We start from the raw sequence: 22,793 nt of genomic DNA, 5'->3' as shown, positions 1-22,793 counted from the left end.
TTATTAGATATTAACTATTGTATCAAGAATAAAATAGAATAAAGTAAAAAATGATTTATTTATTTATTTATCCATGTATCAACACAGATGCCACAACTAGAAGATCAATATTTAATCGATAATCAATTACGTACAACTTGTCAAAATACTCCTCTTGAGCAAGATGTACAACTTGATATAAATTGCAGTCCTAAAACAGCAAGACTTACTAAAATAATGATTACACTAGGTAAGGAAATCGTTGTACATGGTTATTGCGTAAGAATAAAGAATACAATTAAGATTTTGTTGTGAAAAACATAGCATGTTTGATATAGGTGGTAGAAATTCCTATCCTGACGCCATCGTTGATATGATGATGGCTGGAGCAAACATAGTTCGCTTAAACATGTCCCATCAACAAGAAAAATGGCATGCAATCACGTTGCAGTCTATTAGGGAAGCTGGAAATAGAATGTACGAATACACCAGCGACATTTATCCTTTAGGAGTCGCGATGAACCTTCAAGGTCCTGAAATACGAACAGGCATATTCAACGGGGATGAAACGAATAGAGTGCGAGCATTTCTTTTAGCATATCATAAATTAAATTTAATTTTGAATATGAGAAATATATCGTTTTTATCGATAGGGGTATGCTAAATTAATAAAGGGTAATACAGTGAAATTGGTAACGAATGATACGGCAAAACGTGGAGGATGTGCTAAATGCTTCTGGACTTCCTATCCTAACTTACCTCGAGTATGTCGTCCTGGAGACAAAATACTAATTGATCGTGGTGCTGCTTTATTACAAGTCAAATGTGTCCGTTAGTATATTCTATCGTCAGTAATGAACGCTTAATAAATTACTTGTTAAAAATAAAAAAGAAAATTTGCAAACCTTAATACTTTTCAACGTAGGTGAAACATCCATAGTTTGTGAAATTATTAAAGAAGGTGTTGTGGGAGACGAAAAGCTTGTACAATTACTGGACAGTGCAGTTTCATTGCCTCAAATTTCTGAAACGGATAATGAACACGTTAGTCTGGCATCCATGTTAGAATGTGATATCGTCATAGTGAATCATGCACGAAATGAAAAAATGGTTCATGGTATTAAAAGTCGTTTGAAACATATAGGTACATATTAATAACGCATTTATACTATTTAAGCGCATAATATAGCATGTATAGTAAGTGTTAATTTTATGGAAAGGTGCTAGTGATATTCGGGTTATAGCGAAGATTTCCACACAACAGGGTTTAGAAAATTTTGATGAAATTTTGAACGCGGCGGATGGTATCCTTCTCGATAGAGACAGCGTCGAGGTGGCCGTCGGACCCGAAAAATTGTTCCTCGTTGAAAAAATTGTCATCACAAAGTGCATGAATGCAAGTGTTTAAAAATGTTTTTCATTATTATATTTTCAGTAGAGTTCATTTATTTGATTATAGGTGGGAAAACCAGTTACGTTAGGTTTCCGTGTAAAAAGCGACGAATGTCCAAAAATTGACATGAATTTGATAGCAAATGCTGTGTTAACCGGATCCGACGGTGTTTTTCTTAAAACGGGTGCCTTGAATTCCAGAGAAACTGTTGAATTATTAAAAAATGTCGATATAGTATGCAGAGAAGCTGAAAGCGCTCGGTGGCAAAAGGAAGTTTCTAATCAATTCAATTATAAGGTGTTTATTAATTATCACTATTCGACATATTTTAACTTTTTAAAGCCTATAATTTTTAATATTTTAAGTAATCAAAAATATTTTTTTTCATCGAAATAGATACCAAAACCTTTAGATCCTTCACACGCAATTATCGTAGGAGCAATTGAAACGTCCTTAAAGTCTAATGCAGCTGCAATTATTGTTACAACAATGACAGGTCGCAGTGCCGTTTTATTATCGACATATCGTCCTAAGTGCCCTATTGTTGCTGTTACTCGTTATGGAGCAGTCGCAAGATGGTTACAACTTTATTATGGTCTCCACTCGTTTCATTATAAAAGTAAATTGTATATCTTTTTCTTTCATTTTACGAAGTGGATATTCACAAACGTGTTATATAAATCATTCTAATAATGAATGCAAAATATATCTAATCTAGATCAGCCATTATCTGGTTGGGCTAACGATATGGAAACGCGAATACAAAGCGGTGTCGATTTTCTTCGAAGAAAAAAATATATTAAAGTGGGCGATGTGATTATAATTGTCACCGGATGGCGTGAAGGAGCGGGTTTCGCGAATTGTATACGCATCATTTATGTATCACCTGGATATACAGAAAGTGAAATATTAAACTGTGAACTTTGCACCTGAAACACTACCCTAAAGTAATTAATACTTCCAATTTTTAAATAATCACTACTGATTATAGATAGGTAAAATTTAAAAGGGTTGGATATAATACGCTAAGTAAGATTAAATTCTAATAAATACTAATCGTTACAGAAATATATTTGATAGGATATAGCAATTTATAAATCCTTGTAACAGATGTGAAATATCCAATACAAACACTGCCGTGAAGTAATAGAAATCGTATCATACGGGAGACGACTGATATGCATATTAAAGTAATGCAGATTGGTATTTTATTATATTATAATTCAAATATTTAACCACAAATTGAATTGTTAAATTCCATGTGCAAGAAAATTTGTAAGTACGTATTTTTATAAAAATCAGCTGTTATAAGAAATAAAAATAAATAAACAGTTCTAAGCAATCTGGTTTGAGAAAGAATTGACATTTTATATTCTGACTTTTTACGATCTTTCTTTTTACAAAACTACGAGTGTTGATTAAATTTTTGAAATTCCTGGAATTTCGAACCGCGGATACCGAAATGGCAGATACGTAAGGGGTGGATGCGTTAAAAAATATATTTAGCTTTTCGAGGGTAGGATTTATTGTCCCATTGTATGTAGTCAATTAACTTGACTATTACTGAGAGCAAATATGTTTATTGAGACATTAACAGGAAAGATTCTCAAGTGGACATTAACGTTAATGACGTGGTGTAATTTTATACGCTCTTGTACTTCTTACGTACCATGTTCAATCATCGATTTTTTTTTCTGGCAAGGGAAGGTTAACCCATCATAAGTGCTTTTTGGACTAATATAAAAAGTATTTGTTTTTATAGAAAATGGGATTAGACAAGTTAGGTGGGACACGCTGTACATCCCTGTAAAGTACGTTCCCTAGATTTTACAATAGCTTACGTTTTGAATTATTTTTTGTCTTGCAAATAAAAATGTGAATTGTTAACACAATAGTTAAGCAAGTAAAAATACGAGGAATATTATTCAACTATCTACCACATACAGAGCGGTATGATTCGTACCTTAATTACGCCTAATCAAATGTTCCTCCCTAAGGTCATTCATTGCCTGCGATTGAAATATAATTGAACACCTGCTGTGTATCTCCTCTAAGATGAAGTCTAAGATTTATCCCTTATTCATCGAAACTAGGTACATTTGAACTCTATAAATGAAAAAAAGATAAAAATATTGATAGATTAATATGAATTTGATATGAAATATATTGGAATTCTAAATTTTACTTGTTTTTATTCGCACTTTGATGGAAAGCAATAAAATAGTGATCGCTAACCACTCGCGGAAAACTAGTGAAAAGTCATTTTAGAAGATGTAGTCACAGAATCGTAACAAATTCGAGGTCCAAGGGAAAGAAGTGTTAGAAAGTCAGAGGGAGAGATGAGAGAACGCTTGCGCTCGAAGGGGCTGTAGTTCCTTTCCACTGGCCACCTGTGCCTACACCCACACTCCTGCCCCGTGAAATCCTCCGCATCCCCTATATATATGAAGACACCCTCGATACTGTCTCACTTCTCATCGTCACTGTCCTATCGTGCAATTCGCAGATTTCAAAGATCTCAATCTCCAATAAGTTAACTCGACGATTCAGTGAAAACATCTTGATTTCTACTTGCTTTGAACGGTAAGTTCATATACTCTATTATATCTTATAATAATGTTGCTTTTTATCTTAAGTTCTCTTAATACTTTTTTCAATTCATAAAAATTGAGAACTTTATTCAATAAACTCCTTGGAACTTTAATTTTTGAACGGAAAAACGCACAAATGTCTACGTTAGGAATTTCTAATTTCTAATTTTTCTAATTAGATCTTTCAAATAAATCTTAATATTATAATAGAACAATGACTTTAAATTAAAGTTATATCAAATACGAACTAAAAGTGATCTTTTCTAAACAAAATATTAATGACTGTTTGTAGTTTTATTTATATTTTTTGCAATCAAAGTCATATTTAGAAAGTGGATATTCATTTTCATCAATTCCGGCACACAAATTATACAACGACTTTATTTTTCTCCACTTTTATCCGTGATCACAATATTTCTACTAAACAAGCATTCTTTTTCATTATGTGCTAAGACTCCTTCATTGCAGGCGACGAGCTCTCTTGATTGAAGGAAGTTCTTTTCCTCGCTTCATTTTCTTCTTACTTTAACGAAGTAGACGGAGATCTATCGTTTTGTTTCAGTCTTATTACCTTATCATTTTCTAGTGTGTCAGTTACAATCCATGTCCTTTCAGAGTTTTTTCCTTGGATTGGCTTTATGATAAGATCGGAGATCAGGGGTGAAAATTGAAAGGAAGAAATTCGTACATGCATTCCGGTACGCAAAGTTTCAATGTGTCTAAATAATTAAAATACAGTGAAGATAGATTACCTAAAATTTGATACCTTCCCAAGAGGTTGAGGAAGAACCTAGACTATCGATTTCACAATATTTTTAGATAAGTGACCCAATGTAGCTACAAAGAAATTTTATTAAATTAAAAGGTAACGGAGTTCCTGGAAAAATAATATTCACTTGAGATTGAATAATACTTCATTAAAATAAGCAGAATCTTTATAAAACAGTTTTTAACAGTTATTTCTGAAATCATTTTACTCATATTCATTCTACGTAACGGATTGTACAGAAAAGATGATGAACATATGTCATGTGATAATACATATCATAAAGTCGTTAATCGTAGTTTCAAGAGTAATGTTACGCTGTACAGGTTACAGCTAACAGGGTTCGGGGTACAAGGTTCGACAACAGGTGGGAGATTTTTTAAAGGGTAATTCTAGGGATCAAAATAAGACGAAAATCAAGAATGACGAAATAGCGTTTGCGGCTTTGTTTTCCAGTAATTAACGTTTAAAAATTCGAGTAAAAAGCACCTAAAATCTGCAATCCGCCTAACACCGACGACTGTACGTCAGGTCAACAGGGGTCGGTACAATTATAACCAAGAATCATTAAATAGTAGATACTTACCTCGTGCTATTCTATTTCTCGGTACTGCATTCGCCTTTCTCTTCTTGGTTATAACTGTACCCGCCCCTGCTGACTACTAAGTTTCTACTATTCAATGATTCTTGATTATAATTGTACCGACCCCCGTTGACCTGACGTTCAGTCGTCGGTGTTAGGCGGATTGCAGGTTTTAGGCGCTTTTTACTCGAATCTTTAAACGTTAATTACTAGAAAACAAAGCCGCAAACGCTATTTCGTCATTCTTGATTTTCGTCTTATTTTGATCCCTAGAATCACCGCTTAAAAAATCTCCCACCTATTGTCGAACACTATAACGGATAGATATGGAAAATACACTTTCACAGGGTTGAAACTTTTATATCTCAATATTTTGATTAATATTCAGCCTTAATTAAAACGACGTTAAGTATAACATTCTAACATGCTCAAATTTATTTACATCTCTGTGAGTGATGTTAAAATGCTGAAAGTCTTGCTAAAGTAATTAACGACGATATCTTGTTTCCAGGTAACTTTAATAAGATGGTAACTAAAGTCTACGTAAAGGCAACTTTGCTCTTCACTGTGATCGGTTTGGTTCTTGGCGCCGAAAATTATATAGACTATGGAGGTGCGTTGATTAAACATTGAATTTTAAATATACAATTTGATACAATTGAAAATTACCAATGCTTAAAAATTACTTTTTTTTCCACTGGGACTTAATGTTCGTAGATGAAATAGCGGATAAGACACCAGCGGAAAATATTCGTGATCTTTATAAACTTCTGATGCAGCGCGCTACTTTAGAAAACGCCGGATTTGGTGAGGTTCCATTGGAACATTTGATGATTCGTAAGTCTCAACGATCACCGTCATTGCGCTTACGTTTTGGACGTTCGGATCCTCACCTAACTGTAAGTGTAATTCATCTACTAGGACAGACTAAAATCTTTCTTCTCTTTTTCGTCATTTTAGAAATATAAAAGTCGAATACTTTGATACAAACTAATAGAGTTGTTAAAATTAAAAGAATTTTAATTGCTTTTATTTTTCAGATGGCATTATTATCGAGACGTTTAAACGCCATCGTACCACCGAGATTTGAAGATAACTAAATCAAACCGAAGTTCCGTCATTTCATGAATCGTTTTTTCTTAGTTGGGAAAAGTAATAGTTAATTGCTGTAACAGTATCTGGAAATGGATGCTGCATGAAAATATCAAAAATAAAAAGAAATTATGTGATCCTGGGTAAACCTAAATGTTTATGTACCGAATTTTTAAAAATTTCGAAAACAAACTTCAATTCTGCATTTCTTTTCTTACATATATCTGTATTATTATTTAATGATGTTGACACAATACATGAATATATATATAAGATATCATAATTTGTATTAATGCTATTTATATAAATAAAATCTTATTAAAGCATCCATGAATCCTTTAGCCCCAATGTGATTTCTAAGTTAATATGAATTCGTCGATGAATTCATTGAGTTTGTGGCTGCATGTATTTTATGGAATTGGAGACTGTGGAAATTATTATTGAAGATAAAAATTTTATTCCAGTTACATTTTGTTGCGATACAAAATTATTATTTAAAATGTGCTGTTTTTATGGAAGAGCAAAGTCTTCTAAGCGAATACACAGCTTCTTTGTCTTCGCGTGCTAACTCGCCGACATTTTTAAATTCCGGGCGTAATAAAAGTTGGCTTCGTGCATGATCCACCGTAACTGATAGTGGTACCCTTAAAGCTTTTCTCCAATTTGTTTTTTCGTATTGTATAAGAAACTATTGAAGAAAAAAAAAATAACAGAATCAACGACAAGCATAAAAAGAAGTAAAGTATATTTTGATTTAATTAAATTCTTTTCATTTCTTCATTTAACAATTATTTTAGTTTACCACTAACCTGATCAAACATAGTATCTTCGATATGAAACATTATATGAACCAGTGGTTTAATAAGAGGAGACACCTCAGGCACATTGGGTATCAACCTTTTAACATTATTTTGACGTAAATTATTTAATACCAAATCGGATGCACGTATTAAATACTCGTGCATTACCTACGACATAAAACAACGCATTATAATAAAATTTTTAGAAAACAAGTTTCTAATAATATGGACTTTATTAACGAAATCTTGAATGGAAAATAAAAATACCTTTAAAGCCCGGCGTCCAGAATTAGTAAACAATAGTTCATCAGTGTACGTTTCAATAATGGAAGATATACTTTTTGCCTTGTTAACGTGTGGATCTTCGTTCGTTACTTGGATGCTGAAAGAATAATAAAAATTTTTAATTATACATCAACAGGAGTGATCAAGTGGGACTGAGACCGTCTTACTTGTCTTTTACAAGTTGAAAGAAATCCTCAATTTGAGAGGTGTGTTTATTGTCCTCGTCGATGCTGCAGATACCTTCGGCTAAAGCGAGTAATGTTTCTGAAGAATCATTAGGATCGAAAAAATTCAATTCGTAATTTACTTCTTGAACTCTTGGACTGTCTTCTACTTTCGCTTTGCTGATTCTTGAATGTTCAAGAAGGGCAGTATAAAGCGATGTACACAGAATATGAAGAAGAAGATTTCCACCGATAGGATGACAGTGGGCAGGAATATTCTCGTTTAACGCCAATGCGATATTTAAAATGGCAGGTGGCAAAGTTACGTACAATTCAGCGAAACAGCCAATTACCAGTGACATTGCTTGATACATACTTGCTCCTGTCTAAAAATCAAAGGCTGACATTAATCAGTCACACATGGTTGTTTGACAACTTACTTTTACAGCGTCCAAAAGTAATTCGATAATTGGTTCCATTATTTTATTTAACGGATTTAAAATTGCATTTAACCAGGGTGGTCGCGACTGATTCCAAACCTATGCAAATATGGGAGTATATAATATACACACATATGTATCACTCCCGAATTGCACTTTGAAATATTTTGCCTTTTTCTTTTTTTTTTGTTAAACTTTAAGAAATACCTGCTGTCGATCGAGATGGCTGGCCCATTTATGATTTTGTTTCAAAGCTGGTACGATAACATGACCAGAATCCTGTGCGATACACGTTAGAATGTACATTAAACTGTAAAGACTTATTGCTGGTGTTATTTTCTGTCTTGGAATACAAGCTCCGCTACTACATAAAAAACCACCACAACCTTGTCCATCAAGTTTGAATTTCTCTAAATTATCGAAATCATCTTCGGACGTAAAATCGCCGCATTCGTGAATTAATGTATTTAACAATATTTTAGCCACTGCATAATCATTCATAGAAATTACCTGCACAAATTTTGAATGAAAATAATATATTGAAAAATATCTGAAAAATTGATGCGTTTCGGATACCTTTTCTTACATCCATCGTTGTTTAAACATAACATGATTAGTACTACCTTTATTAATTGGGTCCAATCTGATTGCGGTTGATGTCTAAGAACGTTTAGCTCTAAAATTACAGAACGATCTTCTGGCAAACTTGATATGTAAATCTCGGAGTCGATTGAACCCAATAAATTTGGTGCGCATATTAACACCCAAGGTGCAGGTCCAAGACGTGGTTGCAATATACTCAAATCATCGAATCCAGCTCTAAAAGCCTGTAATAAACAAAAAAAAAATGTAAAAAACACAAAAAACCTTGACATTAAAACGTGGGATATGTCCTGACATAATTATTATTTTTATACTTGATATAGTTCTTGAAGAGGTGTGCCCCTTAGTAGTAAGCAAACGAATAATTCATTACATTTCGTGTGTATATCTCTAACAGCAATTGGTAATTTGTTTAACTTCATTCCAATCATTTCAGCAGCACTGACACAAGCGCCTAATGCAAGATATCCCGTACAACACAGAACATTGAAAGCATCTGACCAAAATTGTTCAGATCGTGCTAAACTTGGTCGACCCTAGAACAAAATTATATCTTTTATTATATTATACTACGATATTTTGCTAATTTTTACGTATTTTCTACGGATTTTTGGCCCACATTCTTACATAGATAAATCTTGTCACAAGAATGGACAAAGATTCGTTTAACATTCCAGAAAATACACGTTGAGCCATTTTTGGGGAAACGGTATTCCAAAGATCAGCCTTTGTCCCTGAAAATATAAAACATAATGCACTAGCTCCTGGAGGAGGCTCCTGGTTAAATCGCTTTTTTTTTTAGCTTGTAGCTTTAGTTACATTACCTTGCATATATAGCCACCACATTTGTATTACAAAAGAACAGCGTTCTCGTTCAAAAAATGATTTGGTGTCATGCCAGCTAAGAGAATCAGCTTCATTTAATATGTACAACGAAATTAAACGGCAGTGTAGGTCCAATAATCTTTCCGCTACTGCTTCAGCCATTTCATGATAAGATTTATATGATTTATTTATTTTTTCACTATCAAGAACAAATGTACTGTTTAATAAAATTTTACTTGTTTTGCACATTAGAAAATTATTAGGAATTTTGGAAATAGTAAAAAATTTTAGTAAAAAATTATTGCAACGTTTTTATTTCGTAAATTAATTGATGAGGAGTTTGATTTTGAAGCGTTTCCGCTAATATTTTATTCGGCTGTGACGCATGAATACCTTGATTGCGAGTTAATTAAATTTTTAGCTTGTTGATTATAACACCATAAGCAATTTCGTATAAGTGCAGCTGCTCCCAAAGTAGCTGTTAATACCGTCAAATCCGCGTGGTCTAACGATTCTTGAATAAGCATATGCAAATGCTCTGAAATTATTTAAGGAATAATATAATACAATAGCAATAGTTTATTTTTTATTTTAGCTTAAATTTGTTGGAACAAAGTACCTAATAATTTATCAGCAGTATCAACTACAAGAAGTATAAATTCCGATGGTTGAATCTTTTTTATGACTCTATCCTCAGCTTCTATGTTTGTGGTACTTTCGTGTTCAGTTGAACCTGTTAATCCAGAGTAACATTTAAAAGCAGCTTCGAAGTCGGCTTCCCACCAGGTCACAATTTTAGTAGCCGCGAATGAAGCATGTCTTGGAAAATCGAGTTTTCCACCACTAATACGTACACAAAGTGGCTCTTTCAATACTGTTTGCATTTCCTGTATCATTTTATTATTTTATATAATGGATGTTTAAGATTTAGGTTCCTCAAACAAGAGCAGTATTTTCTACCTTACTTAGATACTATGACATAAGTAATGATACCTGATAATATTGCATATCGCGTTGTAATAAAATTCTAACACGATCTACCAAATTTCCATCTTCTATAATCTCCATTTCCGCTCTCTGTTCAATATAGAGTAACATATAATTTAGAAGTATATTCAAATTATTATATGTTAATGCACGCAGAAATATTAAAGTTAATTAAATAATATGTAATAATGCTTAAACCTTTTGTATGTTATTTATTTACACTATAAAATATTGAATAAATAATATATAACAAACATACATCAAAAGTGACTATACATGTATAATTTATATACTTTAATGGTTTTCATTATATTATTAAATGTTTAAGTATACTATTTTTATACCTGAACTGTACACATGTTTTTTTATATACATTAAGCATTATGTTATACTCAGAGAAAGAAGAATTCTATAAAAGGTGCCACTCTACCATGCAAATATTTAATTGTGTGAATATTTTATAAAAATATAAATACTCACATAAATGTATTACAATGTATTATCTACTTCAAGATAAAATCTGTTATAATATATACATGAAACGTGAAATTTTGTATTTTCAACAAAGTACATCTGATGATCCTAATTATAATTACAATTTTAAGCACCAAATGATATGATTAAACAGTCTTCATTACAGCTTCTTTCTCTTTGCCACTAAAGGAACACTTGTTAAAATCTGCTTGATCCCTTATAATTGCTGGTATTTCATTGTTAAGTAACTCATGTAATGTTTTTCCATCGTGTTTATAGATCCATTTACCATTCACAAAATCATATCTTTTTGGGCCAGATTTTGGAGAAGATAACCAAATCTGTTTATTTGGAGTTTGGCGATTTATAACATAAGTACCATAAGAATTACCAAATTTAACAGTCAATACACCATCCTGCAACATTAATATATTTTATGTTTAGAAGTTATAATTACTAATTCATAATTATATTTATTAATCATAAGGAATTAACATAAATCATTATAAGAAAACATACTCCATATGATACATCTGCCTCTGTCAAATGTGATGCTTTTTCTATTAATTCATCAAAATACTCAGTCAAAGATTCAAGGGTTTCATCTGAAACTTTCTCAAATCTTACAGGTGTAAGTTCCCTATAATAATAATAAAACAACTTTTCAAACATTAAAGATCATACAAATAAATAAACAACTTATATGCTTATATAACTTATAGCTGGTCACATAAATTAGAGAATATAGAATAAATGATTATACACAATTGTGATCAAAATTTTTTATTTATATTTCTCAGGTTTTACACTAGTTTTATCAACACGAAATTTAAAAGAAAAGTAAACATATATTTCATAATATTTACTCACAGCTCACTTTGAGGACACGTGCAATTACCTGAACTAAAATTTGATATTAATTTACAATTTATCGCTGTCGAATCATTGTGTGACTTTGAATAAACATTGGGGGATATTACAAGATAACCTATACGTCTTTTACACTGAATACTAATCTGCTGTGTTAAATATTTACTAATAGTATTTGGTCTTGACATACACAACAAGGCTTTAAAAAGACCATTTCTTGTTACATTTCTAGTTAGTAACATGATACAAACTTTTTATATATTGTATATTGATCAAACAAAAGGCCAAAACAACATTGCAATCAATTGCAATACGGTGAGATAAGCTTGTACACTGAGTTGCAATGAACTTGTCGCAGTGAAGTTGGCTCCAGATTTACTGACACATTCACGCCGCGTCGGTGAGACGATGGGCGAGATCGACTCACCGACGCGGCGTGAATGTGTCAGTAAATCTGGAGCCAACTTCACTGCGACAAGTTCATTGCAACTCAGTGTACTCCCACCATCATCTCTGTTTTACCAATGCCTTTTCTACTGCACCTCGCACTCACAACTGAAAAGACACTTCTACTACTTTTGATTTTGTTTTTCAGAAATCAGTCAAAATCAGCATAAGACCGAAAAATTATTAAAATAATTGTTTGACAAACTTGTATTTTAAAAACACCGCCATAAATGAAGTACTTTTAAAATTCTCTCCCAGCGTCATCTCTTTAAAAACGGCTCAAACTACTCAACAATTGTTCATTCAGGATAATCGATCGGTAAGTTGTTGAGTAGTTTGAGCCGTTTTTAAAAAAATAGCGCTGGGGTCGAATTTCAAAAACGTTTAATTTATGGCTGTCTTTTTAAAATACAAGTTTGTCAAACAATTATTTTAATCATTTTGACCTGAGTACCAACAGAAGATCAAGTTTAAATTCCAAGAGGTCAATTTTACTTTTACCATCAATCTTAGTAAAATAAAAGTTTAAAAGATACTTACTAATTTGCGAAGCGTCTAACAATAAGATAAAAAAGTAAATTTTTTTCTTCCTTATCGACAAAATTCTGATTCATTTCTACAAATAGATAGGAGGTTTGAAGCGTTTCATAAATTACGTGAACTCTACATACTGAGTTAGTTAAATGAGTATAATATCGACAGTTCTGCACGCAATCAATTATTTTTTTATTTCTCATCAATGACCTTAGGCGCCGTAGCAAATAATTTCTATTCTAACAGAGAAAGTCTCAGTCAGTCTTAAAAAACATGTTTAACTACAGTGTTATGTCTATTTCAATTTTCGTGGCATTTGTTTTAAGTTTGGAAAGCTTTATCTCTGTTAATTCTTATGTTTTACCTGAACCAACTTTTAAGATTTTAAAACCACGAGGAATTCAAATATCAATACCAGGTGAGCAAACAATAACCACCTATAGAATCTATTTATTAATTCTTTAATATATTATTTTGTAAATTATATGAAAATATTAATTTACATACATTTGTATGTTTTATTACGGTTAACACCAGTTAATTAATAAATGATAGATCATATTACAAGATAGAGAAAATTAACATTTAAAACGAAGTATATACCTATATAAGTTAAAAAACATATTCGTGATTCACCTAAATTATTGTATATTACTCATCAAATTTTCCTTATGCTCGACTTAAAACGTAATTCGCTTAAGAAAAGTACAATGTCTGTATAGAATTTACCATTTTGAGTAAAGCAGTGTATGAATTTTTATTTTTGTTTCTCTTTTTAATAATAGATACAGAGGGATTACAATTCTTTGCATTTCACGGGAATATAAATAAAAAGATTCAAGTTAATAAGTCAGGAGAAATATTGGGTGAAGTATATAAAAAGAAAGATGCCAAATGGACGGTTACAGATGAAGACGTAAATTTAAAAAACGGAGATGTCATACATTATTGGACTTACGCGCTAGTTAATGGGTCTACTTATCAAAGAGAAAATAAAAAATGGACAGTTACATGTATGTATAGTTTTATGTGCATCAGTGTTTTTTCTCTTGCACCTTTCTTTCTCTATGAAAGTATGTATCATATAATTACAGCACAGATACAAGGAAGTGACAATTCAGAAGCGACCAGTGATTCTACAGACAAATTGGTGTTTAATGAAAATTTCGATTCTCTGAATACTTCCATTTGGAAACGCGATGTCAAAATACCGTTAAGTCCCGTAAGTCTTATTTAAAAGAAAAATAAAGTAATACTTCCCCGCCGCCTAGCGAAAATTCGCAGGAGAGTAGAAACGGTCCGCGATAAGCTCAACGTGCTCACCTGCCCCTACGGGCGATTTCGTGTGCCCTATACCGATTGCAAACGTTACATGTCATGTCATTTTTATTATACAACAGGATTATGAATTTTGTGTATACCACAATGAACATCACGACTCTTCAGTCAAAGTTGAAAATGGGGTACTTCGTATCACACCGTTGATTTTAGAAGATAACTATGGCGAAAATGTAACGGCATATGGAACGTTAATACTTAGCGGGTAAGTGTAGTATAAATTTTCAAACTGTTTTACATTTTATACATGTTATTTACTTACTTTTATCATTTAAAACGTATTCATTTCATATAGCTGTACGAGCAATATTGAAATGGAATGCTCGCGAAAAGCCGCAGCTTTTAATATTTTACCGCCTATTATATCTGCCAGAATAACAACAACGAATAGTTTCTATTTTCAATATGGTAAAATTGAAATAAGAGCAAAATTTCCGGAAGGAGATTGGTTATATCCAGGTATATTCTTTTTAGATATAATAATGTATTATGTTGGTTTAATTTTAACGTATTTTTACATGAAACAGAAATGTGGCTTGAGCCAAAATATAACAACTATGGCGTTGGATATTCTAGTGGACGCGTTATTCTCGGCTTAGCTCGTGGAAATCATAATTTAGTTAACGTTACTACTAATGCCATTTACGATTCAAGAAGATTAGAATTTGGATGCATGGTAGGCACAGCTGTAAACCACGTTGATAGCCACATCGTTTCTAAAATACGGGAGAATGGACCAAGATGGACGAAAGACTTTCATATTTTTACAACCATTTGGAACAGTGATGGATTTGAATTTATGGTAGACGGAGAACAGGTCGGTAAACTAAATCCTGGACCAAATGAATGGATGCAAGGGGAAAATGTCAACAAAATCGCTCCTTTCGATAAAGAGGTACATAATTTCTCTACAAAAATAATGGAGTTTTAATTTCCATAGTACGCGGGTTTCCTTTTATCTGATAAAATATGTCTTCATTCCTGCGATACTTTTAATACACAATTTCAGTTTTACGCGATCGAATTTTACGAATTTTAAGTGAATAATTCATGATAATTTAATGAATTTTTATACATAGTTTTACATTACCCTTGGTGTTGGTGTCGGTGGTATTCGAATGTTTCCTGATGGAACAACTAGCTCAGGATATGTAAAACCATGGAGAAATGTCGGAGCAAAGGTATAAATATTTTTTATCCTATGTAATTTAAAACAGAATGTTCATCATTTCAAAAGAATTAATTGTTCATATTTTATTATATATGTTTTAGGCAATGCTGCAATTTTGGCACAAAAAAAGTCAGTGGATGCCAAGTTTGAAGCAAAATGATAGATTAACTGCTTTCGAGATTGACTACATTCGTGTATGGTCGTTATGATAAAATTTGTATAAAAATAAATATAAATTTTATGTCCCAAAGCGCCGACCACGCGTTTTAGTTTTTTGTTTTAGAGGTATAAAATAAATTGTATATTTAAAATATTATGAAATTTTTAATTTATAGTTCTCTAAATGAGAAACAGACGTATTCCAATGATTACGAATAAATAATATACGAACAAATAATATCAAGAATATTCTAAATATTCGTTTAGCATTCAACTTCACTCTTCCGTCAAACCGGTTTATCTTGAATAGCGTTAAAAAGAAGGAAAGAAAAGAACAGTAGCATTCACTTCACAGCATCACACGTGAAATTTTAAAAATTAATTTACACCAGTCAATAGTTATTATATACTTCAAATCAATATAAAAAACAATTTTAACAGAGGTGATAATATCTTCAATGTTATTTTAAATATTCAGTTTTATGTATCCTTTATATAATTTGCTAAAATTTATTTTGTTTTTTAAAATTTCAGAATTTTAAAAATACTTCATAAAAGAAATTGTGAAACTTTGTGAAATAGATATATGTAAAGTATATTATTTCAAATGACAAAAGAACTAATAATTCTTTTCATTATAACCTTGATTTATTTAACCTGTGGATTAAGTACTGATATACATCATCAGTCAAAATATCCTAGTAAGTAAATAATATAACAAATGAACATATTAACTTTTGTAATTATGTATAATATTCATATATGAAAATAAAGATAGTTAGATGTTATTGGTTTCTCAAAAAACTTGTTTATTTTCTGTGGATTTATAGGACATGAATTTATACTATACAAGTGTATAGCTACTGTTCAATTAAATAGAAAACATCAAAATGAAGAAGCACCAAACATAAGTTCAAATAAACATAATGAAAATTTGTTTCAAAGGGCATATACTACATTTAAAATGCAAGAAAGAAATTCTAATTTCTAGAATTGTGTAATAATTATTCATATATAATTAGAAATACACGAACATACAAAAAGTACATTCAAGAAAGGAAAGTATAGCACAGATAAAGGAAACATAAATTCACACCAATTCTGCATAAATTATTTTACTATTCACAAAATTTAAGGTGGTATAATAAACTGCCACGTTTATTTATTATTGAAATGATGCTTGTTGGACTGATTCTGGTAAAGTATGTAATTCTGCCTATAAAAAGTAACTGTCAATTAATTATGTCTTTCAACATTGAAAAATAAAGAATTTGAATGATACCTTTGTAACTTTCATTGCAACTCCTTCTGGAAGATTTCTCTGTATATATTCTAGATATGTATCTGCTGTGGAACCAGTTAAGTTAGAAAGCTCAAAATATCTATAATATGTTCTTGTTTCATATTGCACACGATGTTTCTTGTGAACGTGGACAGACTTAAGCAATGTTAATCTTTGATGAATAGGTTTGCGTGGTGACTGCCTAATTTGTAATATTATGCCCTGTTATACTATGATATATATTACTTTTGAATAAAACTATTTTAAAGTATAACTTACAGTTTGATAATTGGAATATCTAAATATGTTGCTGCCATATGAGAAAATATTGTATAACTCTCTAATACAGCAGGATCATTTCCTCTTACTTCAACTGTTATTGTCTTATACAGTTTATCAACACTTGACTAAAATAATATGTTGTGTTTAAGAGTAAGTTCTAAGAATTGTTTCTTAAAATCATATTTCAACAAAAGTACTATTACAGCAACATGAGAAATATTATTCCTTACCTCTTCAGAAGATGATGTACTGGTTCTATCTAATGTTTCAGTTGAAATTGTAGTTTGGTTTGAAGCTTCTGTTGGGGTATTAGTTGATTCCTTATTTGAAGTCTTCGTTAAAGCTTCTTTTAAAATTTCTGTTGAAGCTTCACTTATATTTTTGTTTAAATTCTCTGTTGCAGTTTCAGTTAAATTTACATTTGAAGTGTTTGATGAAAACAATGCATATACTGGCACGTCCACTGTTATATACATTGTTATTTATAGTATTTTGTACAATTGAAAGCATCTATATAGAAAATATTGTTTTAGATTAATTCTAACCTATTTTATATAGATCAAATTAGTTAACGTACCTTTGAACGAAACATTTCTTATATTTATTTGTATGTACAAATGCAAACTAAGTGTGAACTTTAAAACTTCAAAAATAATAAAAATTTAATACATGAGTTTTATCCCATACATACATTGCATAAAATCAACGAATTTGAATTCTTATATTTACATACCCATATGCAATGCATGAATGTATATATATATAAATATATATGTATGGTAATGTAAGTTTGTAAGTATGGAAGTACTTATGTATGTATGTACATACATTGTGAGAAAATGATGATATGTGTGGGAGGAGACCCCCATATGTATAGATCTGTGGCTCCCCACTACCTGGGTATAAATGTTTGCGCAGGAAAATTTGAATTAATACTACTTTGTTATTCGTACTTTTTAGCTATATATTATATTTTATAATATTTAATAATTAAAAATTATATTAGCTGGTTCAATAAATTATAGATAAGATAAAAATAAACGGCTTCTAGAAAATCCTAATGCAAAAGTACATAGCGTGAGTGGTCTTTGCCTCGTCTATGCTTGAATCATAGCAAATACACATTTAACTATCAGTTCGACGATTAAAAACACGAAAAAGATTAAAAAAGAATTGTTGGACAATCTATCTTATTATTTTATATCGAAGTGTACGATCCAATAGAATTCTTCCAACTGCATGACGTTTCAGTGGGTAACGAGTTGAACTATTGGGGGCGTTCGCTTAGCCTTAGCATTGCTGCATGCTACATACTTGACGGTCGTGTCCAGCATTACGAGAAAAAAACATTGTTTTGGACTTGTGTGTGGTAAGATCCCATCACTGTGCAAAAAATGACGTCCCGCCTGGAAAAAGAACGTTCCAAGCAAATACAAGAGAAGTGTCAGAATCTTTTGACACAGATGCTACGCGATGAGGACAACAAGTATTGTGTCGACTGCGATGCAAAAGGTTCGTGCGACAATTGTGAATTTTCTAGGGATGTCTTGTCTCTGCTCGACAGATGAAGCCTCATTACTATCTCCACTCTCTGCAAACATTTCAAAATTGCAGTTATAAATGAAACAATGCCTGTAAGCCATCGATATCGATTTCAAAACGACCTAGTTTCGCCCAGTGAAACATTATAGATTTTTAATTCCTTCGTGACAAACCGTAGATGACAGCGATTACGGGTGAACGTCACCAAGGTTTCATAGTCATCCATTTCTTATTCATATACACGTTTTATTTTCTTTATTGATTTTCACTGAAAAAAGATTTTGTGTATCATCAGCATTATGTATAACCTGAACTTTTTACTATCTCACCTTTCATTCAACTGTATCCCTTCAGGTGCATAATTGAGTTTTAAAAACTGATCTTTCATTAATAATCTTATTTTTGTTTCATCTTCTTCATAGGACCAAGGTGGGCTAGTTGGAATTTGGGTATATTTTTATGTATTCGTTGCGCTGGAATACATAGGAATCTTGGAGTTCATATAAGTAAAGTTAAATCTGTTAATTTAGATACTTGGACACCCGAACAAGTAGTGGTATGCTTACAATTGTTCTTCATTATTGTAAATATTGATAGTATGATTACAGTGTGCTTTTATTATTTATAGAGTTTACAACAAATGGGTAATTCAAGAGCTAGGGCAGTGTATGAGGCAAACCTACCAGATAGTTTTCGAAGACCTCAAACTGATTGTAGTCTTGAAAGTTTTATTCGTGCAAAATATGAACATAAAAAATATATAGCTAGAGAATGGGTGCCACCTCCTTTGCCAAAGGTAAAACATTCAGAATTTATAATGCATTTGTATAGGAAACTGAAAACTTGAAACTTAAGATTTGTCGAATAAACTATGCAGGTAAACTGGGATAAAGAACTTGATGAAGAAGCTGAAAGGCAACGTAGACGAAAAAAGGAGAATTCTAAAAGCTCAAATAATCAAACTATACTTCCACCTGTTAAAAAACCAGAAGTTGTGCCTCAGTTGCCAAAACCTAAAAGCTCTGTCAGTCCTAAACCAAATAGAGCAAACAATTCTGCAACTTTAGACTTGTTGGGATTAGGTATATCTCTATTATTTATTACAACATGAAGTAAAAATGAAATTTGTTAAGTTACACAGTTTTTTAACAGATGCTCCAGCAACAAGTCAATCAAATGTAAATGGTAGTGGGGATGATATATTTTCTTCCTTTTTATCTGCACCTCCAGCTTCAGCAGCTTCAACTAGTAGTAGTTCTTCTAATGTAACTATAGACACATCGTCAGTAGTGAGTAAAAGTGAAGAAGAAAGTTTCTTTGAGCAATCGGCATCCTCGCTTCAAGAAAAAAGTAAAATGTCCAAAGACAGTATCTTGGCATTATATGGGACACCAAGTCATCAACAATCAACCATGTTTGGAGTTCCTAGTACGTTTCTTACTTTAAATATAATTTTATATACGAAATATTGATGGACTTTTTGCAATGCTATGTGTTAGGTGGAGGATATCCTCAGCAGTCTACTGTTCAGTACAAACAAGTACCAAATATGGTAGCATATGGCCAACAAAGTAGTTTTCCAAATCAACAAAGTTCCTTCTCTCAACTTGTTTCCACTCAGATGCCTGTTACGTCTAATCAATTACCCGTGAATCAAAATCAAATTCCAGTAAATTCCACTTCATTAGGTTCAGTGGCACCAAATTCTTTAGGAAACTGCTTACACGTAGGACAAATAAATCAGATGAATGGTGTACCTAATGCTGCCATCACAATGCAATCCCAAATGGTATATAATTTTATATACTATATGATATGAATGATGTCAGATCTATTCATTCATAAACTCATTGTTTTATATATTATTAGATGATGCAAATAGGACAGACTAATATTAGTAGCAATAATGGATGGAGTGGGGTATTAACACAAAATCTTCAACCAGCTCCTGGTAGCAATCCTTTTTTCAATTTAACAACCCAGCAACAGCAGCAACCTGTTGCCTTTGGTGCTCAGGTATGGAAGTTACAGAATGCTTCATAATCGAGAAAAGCTGGATAAGGTGATCAAAAGTGCCCTTGAGTCGAATCTGAAAAAATTCGAAGAAACATGTCTAGAATATTTTAGAATTTTTTCAGATGTTTTGAATACCATTAAATAGGGAAAATATGGCAAAAATCAGTTTTTCTTTCTTACCCTGCAACTACCTTCCCAATTAAGATACAGGGTTGAAACTTGGTGCACAATAGTTTCTTTTTGATTAACTATAAAATGATGTATATAACTCAGTAAAATCGACTCATAGGCAGTTTTGACCATCTTATCCTGATATATCCTTTATTTCAGTATGTAATGACTGTAATTACTTTTATATTCCAGTTACCACAACAAATGTCACAACTATCTTTAGCTGGTACAAGTTTCTCAAATACACCAGGAAAATCTACTACCACTGCACTCCCTGGACAAACGCTTTCCACCAATTTGTGGCAGTAAAAGTTTTATGGATATTGTTAGTTGATTGATTACTCCGTTCAGTGTTATACACTAGTGTCAAACGTTCGTTACCCACCATGATTACATTTCCATATTAATTTGGAAACTGCTCTGGGACACAACGCAATTAAGAAGAATAAAAGTACTCGAATACTGCCATTTTCGGAAAAACAATTCCTGAGTGTATACGGTATATCGAGTCAGAAAATATTTTTTTTCTATGGCTTTGCTAGCTTTCAACATTATTGTTGGAAAAGTTGAAACTACGAATAAAAACGAATTTTTGACTGATTGTAAAGAGTTATTCGTGACGTACACTACACATGTATTCAACAACGTAACCATATTATTTGCTAAAATGGGTGCTTTTGTAATCACAATGAATATATGTCAGGGTCCACTTTCATTATAATGAAAAATTTTATTATACCTCAAATGGTATAAATATGATTATTGCAATAAGCATATTTTGCGACACGATTCATTTTTCCCCTAAAATAACGAACTGTAAACAGAATACATAATAGTTTACGAACTATTAAAGTTCTCAGAAGAATTGTACATTAAAGGCCACTTTACTTAAAAAGTGACTTCAATAATTTTAAAAACAATCTCGTTTTCTAGCGTAGTGTTGTAATAATTGTATGCAATCAGAATGTATTGGAAGTTTTAAACAGTTGGTTTTTAATTTTATATTGATTTATGTAAAAATTACGAGAAGAGCCTGGTGTTTAAAACATAAATGATATTATTTTTTGTACTTGAATAGCGTGTTGCTTAAAAATGCTAATAATGCGATGTTGATTACAAGTATTATTATTATTTCTTATGAAATTAAAATGCATTTGATGTTTTTTGTTAATATCTAATGGCAGAGACTTAATGAACCAAACATATTATCTACACTTTAATTCTTATTACATGTACGAAATATAAAAACATATTTGCAAATTGTTTGCATTGGAAAAAATATATATTTTAGTTATTATTGATTAGCAATGATCAGTTAGTATCTTGTGTAAGACAGGGACATATATTTCCCTATTTTAAATTTATAATTTATTGCCATGTAACACAATGAGTATTGAAACTTGACAATAAGTTTTGGACATACATATGTCATATTTATGCTTTATTATATTGAATTTTCCTCTTATGAAATAGTATTAAATTCTTATGCCATTGAATATAAAATGCACTGTGCAAACGTATTAAGACATGTTTTCATTTATTCTTATAAATAATTACCAATGGTCATACAATCTACATGATAGTAAATGTGAACAATTAGGCCTTGTAACTTACTGCTGCAGTAAAGGAGTTTAACATATTGTAAAACTGATGTTAAGTACAAATACATGTTGTCAAAATGTAAAATAGTTTATAAAATTATCGACTGAAAGATTCATAACGTTACAATAATAAAATCTAATACACAAAATAGCGGAACTCGTCTGTGGAAGTGCAGTCACGAAATTACGTTTTTCGTCCTTATATAAGAAGAGTTGGAGCTAAATAAGGGTTCGTTTGAAAGAGGAAGGTTCAGTGCAGCGTGCTCGAATGAGCCCTTATTCAGCCCCAAATGTTCTCATATAAGGACGAAAAACCTAATTTCCCAAACCCCTTTTTAGGTCCATTTTTGCCGGTAATATCACCTCACTGCATTACCTGTGTCTACCACCTTAAATGA

The 22,793-nt window shown here is 31.7% G+C and overlaps 7 protein-coding genes across 8 annotated transcripts; 4 read left to right on the top strand and 3 right to left on the bottom strand.

The window, feature by feature from the left end:
• The first annotated feature begins 87 nt into the window (after positions 1–87).
• On the top strand, positions 88–2,305 carry LOC114876728 (pyruvate kinase PKM-like). Its single transcript, XM_029188509.2, has 8 exons — positions 88–229; positions 318–556; positions 633–810; positions 905–1,123; positions 1,200–1,375; positions 1,439–1,669; positions 1,769–1,991; positions 2,091–2,305. Exons 1-8 carry the CDS (start codon positions 88–90, stop codon positions 2,303–2,305), a joined length of 1,623 nt encoding a protein of 540 aa, XP_029044342.2.
• A 1,551-nt stretch (positions 2,306–3,856) lies between these two features.
• On the top strand, positions 3,857–6,646 carry LOC114876724 (short neuropeptide F). Of its 2 annotated transcripts, XM_029188501.2 has the most exons (5): positions 3,857–3,955; positions 4,579–4,661; positions 5,824–5,925; positions 6,030–6,211; positions 6,353–6,646. In XM_029188501.2, the coding sequence occupies exons 2-5, from the start codon at positions 4,652–4,654 to the stop codon at positions 6,410–6,412; spliced, it is 354 nt and encodes a 117-aa protein (XP_029044334.1). In that variant the 5' UTR covers positions 3,857–3,955; positions 4,579–4,651; the 3' UTR covers positions 6,413–6,646. The 2 variants fall into 2 exon arrangements, with proteins under 2 accessions (XP_029044334.1, XP_029044335.1); XM_029188502.2 differs by lacking the exon at positions 4,579–4,661.
• A 248-nt stretch (positions 6,647–6,894) lies between these two features.
• On the bottom strand, positions 6,895–11,077 carry LOC114876738. The gene is made up of 14 exons (XM_029188528.2): positions 10,989–11,077; positions 10,515–10,598; positions 10,141–10,408; positions 9,915–10,059; positions 9,521–9,720; positions 9,324–9,430; positions 9,011–9,232; positions 8,717–8,920; positions 8,301–8,603; positions 8,094–8,192; positions 7,657–8,039; positions 7,472–7,586; positions 7,214–7,372; positions 6,895–7,092 (listed from the first exon to the last, which is right to left on the bottom strand). Exons 2-14 carry the CDS (start codon positions 10,587–10,589, stop codon positions 6,895–6,897), a joined length of 2,478 nt encoding a protein of 825 aa, XP_029044361.2. The 5' UTR covers positions 10,590–10,598; positions 10,989–11,077.
• On the bottom strand, positions 10,705–12,196 carry LOC114876743 (frataxin homolog, mitochondrial). Its single transcript, XM_029188534.2, has 3 exons — positions 11,853–12,196; positions 11,502–11,622; positions 10,705–11,398 (listed from the first exon to the last, which is right to left on the bottom strand). Exons 1-3 carry the CDS (start codon positions 12,092–12,094, stop codon positions 11,129–11,131), a joined length of 633 nt encoding a protein of 210 aa, XP_029044367.1. The 5' UTR covers positions 12,095–12,196; the 3' UTR covers positions 10,705–11,128.
• A 726-nt stretch (positions 12,197–12,922) lies between these two features.
• Positions 12,923–16,289, top strand: LOC114876740 (beta-1,3-glucan-binding protein-like). Its single transcript, XM_029188531.2, has 9 exons — positions 12,923–13,251; positions 13,619–13,846; positions 13,928–14,055; positions 14,234–14,376; positions 14,467–14,630; positions 14,699–15,066; positions 15,251–15,352; positions 15,444–15,944; positions 16,036–16,289. The coding sequence occupies exons 1-8, from the start codon at positions 13,107–13,109 to the stop codon at positions 15,549–15,551; spliced, it is 1,386 nt and encodes a 461-aa protein (XP_029044364.1). The 5' UTR covers positions 12,923–13,106; the 3' UTR covers positions 15,552–15,944; positions 16,036–16,289.
• A 311-nt stretch (positions 16,290–16,600) lies between these two features.
• LOC114876742 (28S ribosomal protein S10, mitochondrial) lies at positions 16,601–17,973 on the bottom strand. Its single transcript, XM_029188533.2, has 5 exons — positions 17,643–17,973; positions 17,296–17,575; positions 17,063–17,190; positions 16,784–16,985; positions 16,601–16,717 (listed from the first exon to the last, which is right to left on the bottom strand). The coding sequence occupies exons 2-5, from the start codon at positions 17,539–17,541 to the stop codon at positions 16,667–16,669; spliced, it is 627 nt and encodes a 208-aa protein (XP_029044366.2). The 5' UTR covers positions 17,542–17,575; positions 17,643–17,973; the 3' UTR covers positions 16,601–16,666.
• A 340-nt stretch (positions 17,974–18,313) lies between these two features.
• On the top strand, positions 18,314–22,320 carry LOC114876739 (stromal membrane-associated protein 1). Its single transcript, XM_029188529.2, has 8 exons — positions 18,314–18,577; positions 19,030–19,163; positions 19,236–19,403; positions 19,485–19,689; positions 19,760–20,035; positions 20,107–20,396; positions 20,477–20,623; positions 20,987–22,320. Exons 1-8 carry the CDS (start codon positions 18,460–18,462, stop codon positions 21,101–21,103), a joined length of 1,455 nt encoding a protein of 484 aa, XP_029044362.1. The 5' UTR covers positions 18,314–18,459; the 3' UTR covers positions 21,104–22,320.
• The last annotated feature ends 473 nt before the right edge of the window (positions 22,321–22,793 follow it).

This window comes from Osmia bicornis, chromosome 3 (assembly GCF_907164935.1).
Source record: "Osmia bicornis bicornis chromosome 3, iOsmBic2.1, whole genome shotgun sequence".
Lineage (NCBI taxonomy): Eukaryota > Metazoa > Arthropoda > Insecta > Hymenoptera > Megachilidae > Osmia > Osmia bicornis.
The sequence above is the reverse complement of the archived record's forward strand: the minus strand, read 5'-3'. Positions and strand labels throughout refer to the sequence as shown.